General features: G+C 37.9%; 1 protein-coding gene across 1 annotated transcript; it reads right to left on the bottom strand.

The window, feature by feature from the left end:
• Positions 1–651: 651 nt before the first annotated feature.
• GAL (galanin and GMAP prepropeptide) lies at positions 652–8,479 on the bottom strand. Its single transcript, XM_056492985.1, has 6 exons — positions 8,383–8,479; positions 8,158–8,238; positions 7,447–7,501; positions 5,989–6,075; positions 3,059–3,136; positions 652–972 (listed from the first exon to the last, which is right to left on the bottom strand). The coding sequence occupies exons 2-6, from the start codon at positions 8,236–8,238 to the stop codon at positions 920–922; spliced, it is 354 nt and encodes a 117-aa protein (XP_056348960.1). The 5' UTR covers positions 8,383–8,479; the 3' UTR covers positions 652–919.
• Positions 8,480–8,712: the final 233 nt, after the last annotated feature.

Below are 8,712 nucleotides of genomic sequence, written 5' to 3'. Positions count from 1 at the left end.
CTTTCTAAGGCTCTGTATCCTCTCAAACCTTTCCTCAGTCTTGATCTGACATTTATTGTGTGCAGGCCCAGCATCCTGGTCCAGCACATCAAAGCTGTTTTGCATGGATTAAACATGGATCCAAGTGCTTTGCTAGACTCAGAATAAAGCATCTCATGAGGTGTATTTTTGATCTGGCAGCAGCCAGGAGCTTTTCTTCATTAAGGAGCACAGCCCCAGGAATCCTACACCCAAGATTTGTGTAATCCTGCACAGAACTCTTACATTTGCATTGCATCAAGGTGTGCTCCAGCCAGTGGGCTGGTGTAATACAGGTCAATAATATGAAATTTATTATGAAAAGGAATTTATTTTGTGTCTATGACAACATGAATGTTCATGTTAATGCAAAGTAATGTTTCCTTGAAGCACAGAAGTATAGACAGATCTGTGACCTAAAATGATTCTACATGGCAGTACTCTGAAATCACTGTTATTTTCCTGTTATTTAAAGTACCCAGTATATAGTGTATATGTTTTATTTTGCTCTAATATTGCTCTATTTATTTGGTCTAATACTGTATGGATGCAGTGTAATGCTACAATTTACCCTGGGCTTTATATATGATGCATTGTGTGCTGGTATGTACATAATTGTAAAATGAAACAACTCAGTTGCTCTTTATTTTTATTTTATCATTTACCTACAGAAAAATTTTGCCAAAGCAAAATTACACACTGTAACACTGCAGGAGAGGGAAGGAAGAAAAAAAAAAAAAAAAAGCAAAAACAAAAAAATCCAACAAACCAACCAGAGGACAGAATGCTGTTTATCGTTTATCAGATAAATGCAAACCATAACTCTTAACTTCAGGTCATTTTGGTCTTTTGTTTAGAATTCTGTCTAAATCTACACTGCAACAAAATAAAAATGCATTCTTCAAGACTGGTTCATTTCCTCTGGTGTAGGTAGCTTGTCCAGTGCTCCCACCTCTGCAAAATAGGAAAAAAAAATATAATTAACACATATGTAAGTATGCATATTTATCTTAGCAATTAAGTAATGAAATCCAGTTTCAGTAATATAATTTTTCTAATATTTTTCTCAACTATAAGAGACAAATCTTTGAACTTTTCTTATTTTAATTTATAAAATATTGGGGATTTTTCTTTTGCATGTCAATAATATCTTCCTGATACAATTTCAGCATTTTAGAAACAGCAGTGACAGAACAACAATTACATTAATTTTATTATGTCAATTGATATTGCTGGATCCCAGCATCTCATTAGACTTAATATTATCTAGTTACAGCTGCCATTCTACTTGTTGCTCTTTATGAGAAGCACTTAAAGCTGGAGGGAATAATTTCCAAGAGAAAAAGATGAAGGCCAGTTTTAGTTATTTCCAAGGTACTTCTTAGCAGTAAAAGTAATGTCTTTTTCTTGCAGATTGAAGTGTATATCTAATCTGAATAACCAGTGCCTGAATCTGAACCCCATGAGTGGGGTTTTCCCCCTTCCCCCACCAAGGAACATATCTAAACCAATGTATTTGATGTAGTAGGATTTCATTTAAACAAATGTGTTAAAGGATTTCTATCATGAAAAAATATGGTTTTCTCCTACTTAGTTTACAGTTCTGTGTTTGTGTAAGAGTTTGTACTAAGCCTTTCCAATGAATATTGTTAAGAGATAATAAGTGATAACATTCTGTGACTGTTGCAGCCTGAGAATACAAGAACTACGTCTGAAAAAAGCCAGACCAGGAGATCCATTTTTTTGTTTCTCATGAGGACATGATAATGCCACCACCTTTTCTGAATAAAAATACAACTGTTAGTCACCACCATCCTAAGAAAGGAGCCTTTTTAGCTCATTTGCTCCAGGGAAGAAGTAATTTGTAGTTCTGTGAGATGCTTTTTATTTTCTTGTCTGATTTAGCAGCTTTTAGCCTAGGCAGAGGGTGTGTGCTTGAGTTTAATTTGTTTTACACCCCTTTTGCTGTGTCCAAACATTTATTTTACCTCCTAGGCTCACACAGCAGAGTAAAGGAGTGTTTTGGGCTCTTTCTTCACAATGGTGCAACAAATAAACTACTACTTTATCCACAGTAAATATATATGCTAATAATCTACTTTAAATATGTATTTGAATTATTTCAGGCCCTTAGGACTAGCTATAAAGAGGTTTTATTTTCAAATGCAAATTCAATTCAATAAACACTGGACTCACATTTTAGTAATGAGAGTTATTTTCCTTGGGTGGATACAAATAATTCCAAAAAAAAGAGTAAAAAGCATCCTGGGTATGCAGAAAATGAACTCATCTATTGAAAGCCTCTTTTAATAATGAAATTAAAACACAAATGTACACACAGTTCCACAGCATACACTTGCCACAAAGCTGCTTATAATTTGTTGTATATAAAAGTAAGAATATAGAAGTTGCTGATTTATTGAATTGTCTACTTCTTGAGACAGAAAAAACCTTCAAACTTTTGCAGTAGAATAAATTTTTTCTACCTGTTGTATGTATTCTAGTTTTATACATTGTGTAGACAGTTCTAGAAGAGCTGAAGAGGCTTTTAAAAGCTGAATATTGTGGGTTTTGGGGGGAGTTTTAAAGAAAAACTAATGAAAATTCAGCAGCAGATGAATTTATTCTTCACTGAATTCCATAGTGGAGTTACCATTCTTACAGAATCAGCTGTAAGCTCAGCATTGCAATTCCTGTCACAACTGTGAGGCTGTACAGAATTTTCACTTCACAGAACTCTTAGCTGTTTGCTAACACCCAGCTCAGTGTTGTTGCAATTTTATCATGCAACTTTATTGTAGAACACGTGCAAAAAGGGAGATGTTTGTCCTTGGTCACTAACAAGCAATGGAATGGTGTCAGGTCTCCTCTGAGCTGTGATTTTTCAGGACCACCTGCACTCTGTGTGTGAGTGATGCCAGGTGCTGTTCCAGGTCTTGTACACCCAAATCTGCAGCAGATGTGTACATTAAGGGATGGTCTTGCCTCCTCAGTAAATTTCCTACCAGCAACTGTGTCAGATTAAAAGGCATTCACTAACCTTTCAGGTGCAAGTAAGTCAAAAATTCGATTACTGTGCGCACAATGTTTTCATCAGCCACGGGTCTTCCAAGGCTCCCTGCAAAACCAGCTGGTTGTTACTCAGAGGTAACATGGTTCAAAGACACATTGCATGAAATATTGTGGTTGTTTATGAGTACTCTGGGGTGTTGCATTGAAAAGGATAATGCAACATAGTTCTTCATGTAATGGAGAAGCAAAAAAGAGTTTTATTTAAAGAAACACTACACTTATATATAGGGTACTTTGTGCAATACAGAATAGAAAAGACTCATCGGTCCAAGAAGGCAACACCTCTTTGAAAACATGCTTTCTGCAAAATATCACATCTCTCATGTCTCCAGCAGGTGTTTAATCATTGTTATAATTCCTTGTCCTTGAGCAGTCTGAGAAATCCAAGGCTTCAAGGCTGTTTTTTCCCTGGTTCCCAGCAGTATCCTAATGACACTGGGGACAGAAAAAAACCCTCCAAAACTATCTGAAATTCCTTTTTCCTTAAAAACCTGGATGGAAAACCTCATTTCATGGACAGGAAAAGCCCCCATAAGGTAGGTAACTGCAATTCTCAGAGTAAAAATCAGCCAGCTTTGTATGCCATGGCTGCAGAGCAGCTGCTTTGACACCTTCATGGTTGTGGTCTCTAGGCCTTATGAAATCTGTTCCAGCTCTCTCCCTTGTGTCCACCTGAGCCTGCAGGGACAGACTAAATTTTAAATTTAGCAAACAAATTCATCAGCTTTACAAAACAGTTAGAAGTTCGTTCATGTAACCTGACTTTGTTCCAAATAAGCCTTTCAAATGATCTAGAAGTGATTTGTAGCCCAAAACCTAGGCCTGGGTGTTTTTCTAAAGTCCAGAAAACTATGTTTTTACATAGGTATCTAATCAAATACACTTGTCTTCAAGCTTGTGAAAATAGCTTTTTGATGCTATTTTAATGACCTAATGGGTGCTTGTTATTGCACTTTTGAGAAAGATGTTTTCTGCATACATCTGTAAATGAGAGATACAAAAAATCAGCAGGGAATTGGAGAAAGACACCTTGCTATTTTTAGGAGGATGGAGAACTCCTCTCTCTTAAGAACAAATGGTAATAATTCCCCCAAGATTTTTAATCCTCTGCACACAGATATGGGTACCAGAACCATCAGTCCATTATTACATCACTGAAAACATTATCAGATGGGTCAGAAGGCAGACTGAGCTCTGCAGCACAAATTTAAAACATTGATGAGGGTTGCAAGGGACACAAAGGTTTCTGGTACATGGAGAATAAGCACTTAAGAATGCATTTAATAGGCTTGCACCTAAAAATCTTGTCTACCAGTCTTTGAACTCCCACGAAGATGTTATTATTATTTGCATCAATAATACTTTTTTTTAAATTTTTCCTTAACCTTTATATCCACCTAACCTGTTATGGATCTTTTTACTATTGTATTAGTTACATTTTTACCCAAATTTTATTATCCATGTGATATTTATTGGATAAATATTATTCCTCAGTGACTAGGAAATACTGTACTTATGTATTGCTCTGCTATTGACCTTAATTCTGCATAGTGGATAACTTGCAGATTTCAGTAAACAAGCCATTATGATCTTGTAACTGGAAGATTTGACTGATTATGCTCAGAAATACTTCCAGTTTTGTAGAGGGCTTTTTTCCTGGACCTAGTGTTCAGTCCCTAATACAGCTTACAAATTTTTCTAGGTTGTCTGGAGAGTTTATGAATTTTGCAGCATTCCTTCAAGGAGAGCACAGTCCTTTGCAAGAACTTTTACATTGTTTTTGACTGGCCATATATCATTTTAACACCAGTATTTGAGACAGCAGAGTTGTTTTTTCCCTTAAAAACCAGCAAACAAACCAAAGCACAGCCCCAAAAAAACCCCACACAAACTCCCATTCTGTAACTGTGTACCAGAACTGAACTGACAGTCCTTCAGAGAGTGTTAACAATTCAGAAATTTATTAATGTTTCTCTTCTCTTCAAGAAGTATATATGTATGAGATTGTAATTAAGCATATGTCCTTTATTTATGAACTTATTTAGTGTTAACTACATTTGTGCTGTACTAGGTGTGTTTAAAATAGGCTCCAAGACCTTTGTTGTGCCCCCATTAGTGCAGTGATAAATGTACTCAGTAAGTACTGTGCTCACTTTTATCAGCCTAAGGATGAGATGCAGCCCAACTCAATTTGGATGTCTGCAGCAGGTTTAGTTTCTCCTCAGGAGATAAAATAGGTTTTTCTAGAAGTTTCTGCACCTTATCCTGAAATAAGTGTTCAAAATAAAACCAAGATGTTGTCAGTTTCTCTTCATAAAGGGAGTCTAGACATTTATTTTAGTGGCCCAGCTTTGGATGACAAATCCAGAATAAAGCTGCACCCTTTTCATTGCCATTTACTAAATTCTGACACATGCAACAACTAAACATTTTGACTTGAGTTGTGACCACATTCTGAACCTTTTAAGGAAGATAATCCACCTTGCTAAATCATAGGAAATACTGTATTTTCTATAGCCTTCATTACTGACAGCCTTTATGGACTGTCTTCTTTGCCAAAAAACAATTAACTCTGGAGTGGCTAGAGTGACATTTGAAATACTTATTTGAACATATGAAAAGAGGAAAAAAACAAAGTTTCTTCAAAGCAATATGATCTATTACATATTTAAAGCAGCAAAACTGTGATACATTTTCTTAATCATTTAGAGGTTGTAATCCATAACCATAGAAATATCACACTGAATGCCCAAATGACCTTTTTCTTCCTTTCATATGTTTATTAGGATTTCTGTTGAAATGCAGAAACAGTTTTTTATTCAATAATGAGCTCAAAAGCAAGTAAATTACTTAATACAAAGAAGAAATAAAAAATGCTGGTTTCCAGATTTTCATTACCTGCTTTAATATCTTCATCAGGTGGTATTTCACGTTTACCAGTGAAACCATGCTTGTCATTAAAAGACCTGTGGTTATCTACTGCATCTGATAAATAAATTAAAAATCAGAGGAGTTAATTGACTTAGCAACAACCTTTCCTTTCTTGCTTGCTTTTCGTGGATTTCCATGAAAATATCATGTTGGGCAGTTTGATGTACAAAGTTACAAGAAGCTAATGTGTCATTGAACACAATAATCTTTCTTCCAAATCTGTGCTTGTGATTTATATAAATTACAGACCCAGTCCTATGCTGAAGTTATTGCTGGATTCAGAAGTTGTAAAGAAAAAAATGTAAGGGTATATCTGCATGTGAACTGGGAAGTTGTTCTTACAAGCCTTTCCTCTCTCTTTAAGAGGGTATTGCTGGTGAGTGTGCTTAAAAGAAAACTACAGATAGTTTACATGAATAACCTCCAGAAACTCTTACATGCCCCTGGTGCCTCTTCTCCTCCCCTTGCCACAGGCATTTCCTTTATCAGTAAAAGCTGATCAATATGACTGCAACTAAGCATGATTCATATTATCCAGGCTTAGATGTAAAATATAAGGCTTTGACAAGCACATTTCCCCACAGTATTTTTCCCAATTTGCTTAGATCTGCTTTGGGCAAATACACTTCTAGACATTTACAGAACCAGTTAACATATTTAAGATCAATTAAATTCCTTTCCTTTTTAAAATGTATCCTTATTGCTAGCTAAAAAGAATGAAGAGTGTCAGAGTAAGTATGTGTAGTATTTGTCTATGTGTTACTGAGATTGAATATATAGAAACATTAGTGATGAACTTTATCACATTCACAAGAATTAATGGTAAAAGGACAAATATTGGAGACAGCTTAGTTCTGCATTACTTTTCTTACAGCCTGTATTTGTTATCTCCACCTGTAAACCAGTACTCCTGTATATTGATTTTTCATACAGTGAACTGTTAACAGTCTTGAGTTTGCAAGACACTGTTTTAATTAATTTTGCTTTAATTTTTAAAAAAAATGTATTATAACAAATTGAAATAGTGAAAGTTTGTAAAAAGATTTAAAGTGAAATTTGAAATAGATGAAGAAGTGCCAAATACCACAAGTTGTCATTCTGCCCTTGACATCTAAAATGATGCAAGATTTTTTCACTCTTCTGGTGATCACATATTTGTCATATGAAAATTACAGTTCAGAAGCACAAAATGTAAGCAGATGTGTTTCTGGACATAAGCCCCCCCATCACACTTCTTTAGAAAAGAACAGCTGTCTAAGACAACTCAGTTCAATGATAGGCATGTAGCAAACATCTAAGTAAGCGTTTTCCCAAATGACTTTCTTCAGTCTTGCAGGTTTAGACAAAATTGCTATATACAGAGAAGTGAATAACACAATTTTTGCATTTTGAAATAATGAGGAAAAATAAAAGTGCCTCACTTACGTGGCCCAAGTAGATAACCAGCACTATTCAAAGTCCAACCCCTTTTGTCTTTTGCCTTAAAGAAAAAAAAACCACAAGTAGGTTATTGCACGACTTACACTCAAAAGGACATTCTTTAAGCAGAAAGAATCTTCTGAAGGCTCAAAATCAAGAAAAAGTATATTTAAAATAAAGCCGATCATATTGAAGTAAATATTCATGGTGAGCCCTTGCCCCCTCCCTAAGTCTGTAGTGTTGCTATTGACATCCATGTGCTTTGACAGTTTCACACTACATAAATAATGACTGCAAATCACACTTTGGAGGCAGAAATTTCGACTTTATACTTGAAGTTGATATTACCACCAGACAGCCACCTTGGCAAGCAGCAGTGCTTCTTTCTATTGCTTGGGTTTACACGACAGCCTCTTCCTAGAAGAAGTCCCTATGTACATCATCTTTTCTGAGGCAGAGTTTTTCTGAACCCATTCCATTTTGGGCTAACAACTAGACATTGTTAGTCACGGTATTTTTTTTCAAGGGAGCTAGTATTTAAAATCTCCAAATTCTTAGCTGAAAATAAACAAACAGAAAAAAAAAAGAAAAAAAAAAGGCAAACTGTTTATAGCCCGAAATGATTTTGAGTGCTGCATCCTTTGCAATCCCTATATCTAAGGGCATCTATCAGTGGGATGTTCACGGTTCCTCGCTAGCTCAGCCGCAGATACTTACCGAGAAAACCAGCCCGAGCGTTTCCGAGAGGGTGGCACAAAGGATTAAAGCCAGGAGCAGGAAGCTGGTGCACCTCTGCATCTGCGGGAAAGCGCGGCGGGTGAAGGCGCTGCGCGCCCCGGGCGCGGGGCTGGGAGGGGAGCGCGGACAGCGAACCCTCTCCCGGTGCGGTTCCCTGGCCGGGCAGCCCGGTTCCGGCGGGACAGGGGCCGGGGAGGATGGTACCTTGCTCTGGGCCTGTGTCCCTCGCAGCTGCCGCGGCACGGCCGGAGCGGGGCTGGTCCCACGGCGCTCTCCCCGCACGGCCGCGCTCCGCCGCTTTATGCGCGCAGAGCCGCCCAGCGCCTCCCCCGGGACACGGCCCCGCGCCCGCCGCCGCCTCGGGAGGCAGCAACACGGCCACAAATCCAATTAGAGGCGCTTGGAGGCACGACCCGGGGAGCGGGGAGCTGCAGCGGGGAGATCAACCTGCCCTGCCCGCTCCTCCGCGGGACCGGGGACCGGAGACAGCGGGGACAGCAGGGACAGCGACTGCACATCACTGCTCAGAGACTT

Source organism: Oenanthe melanoleuca, chromosome 5, assembly GCF_029582105.1.
Source record: "Oenanthe melanoleuca isolate GR-GAL-2019-014 chromosome 5, OMel1.0, whole genome shotgun sequence".
Taxonomy (NCBI): Eukaryota; Metazoa; Chordata; class Aves; order Passeriformes; family Muscicapidae; genus Oenanthe; species Oenanthe melanoleuca.
The sequence above is the reverse complement of the archived record's forward strand: the minus strand, read 5'-3'. Positions and strand labels throughout refer to the sequence as shown.

Excerpts from the sequence above, each read along its gene's own strand:
- GAL (XM_056492985.1), bottom strand. The coding sequence starts at position 8,238 with ATGCAGAGGTGCACCAGCTTCCTGCTCCTGGCTTTAATCCTTTGTGCC. Across the intron at positions 7,502-8,157 it reads CGCTCGGGCTGGTTTTCTCG|GCAAAAGACAAAAGGGGTTG; the intron begins GTAAGTATCTGC and ends TTTTTCTTTAAG. Across the intron at positions 6,076-7,446 it reads TGGTTATCTACTTGGGCCAC|ATGCAGTAGATAACCACAGG; the intron begins GTAAGTGAGGCA and ends TTTATTTATCAG.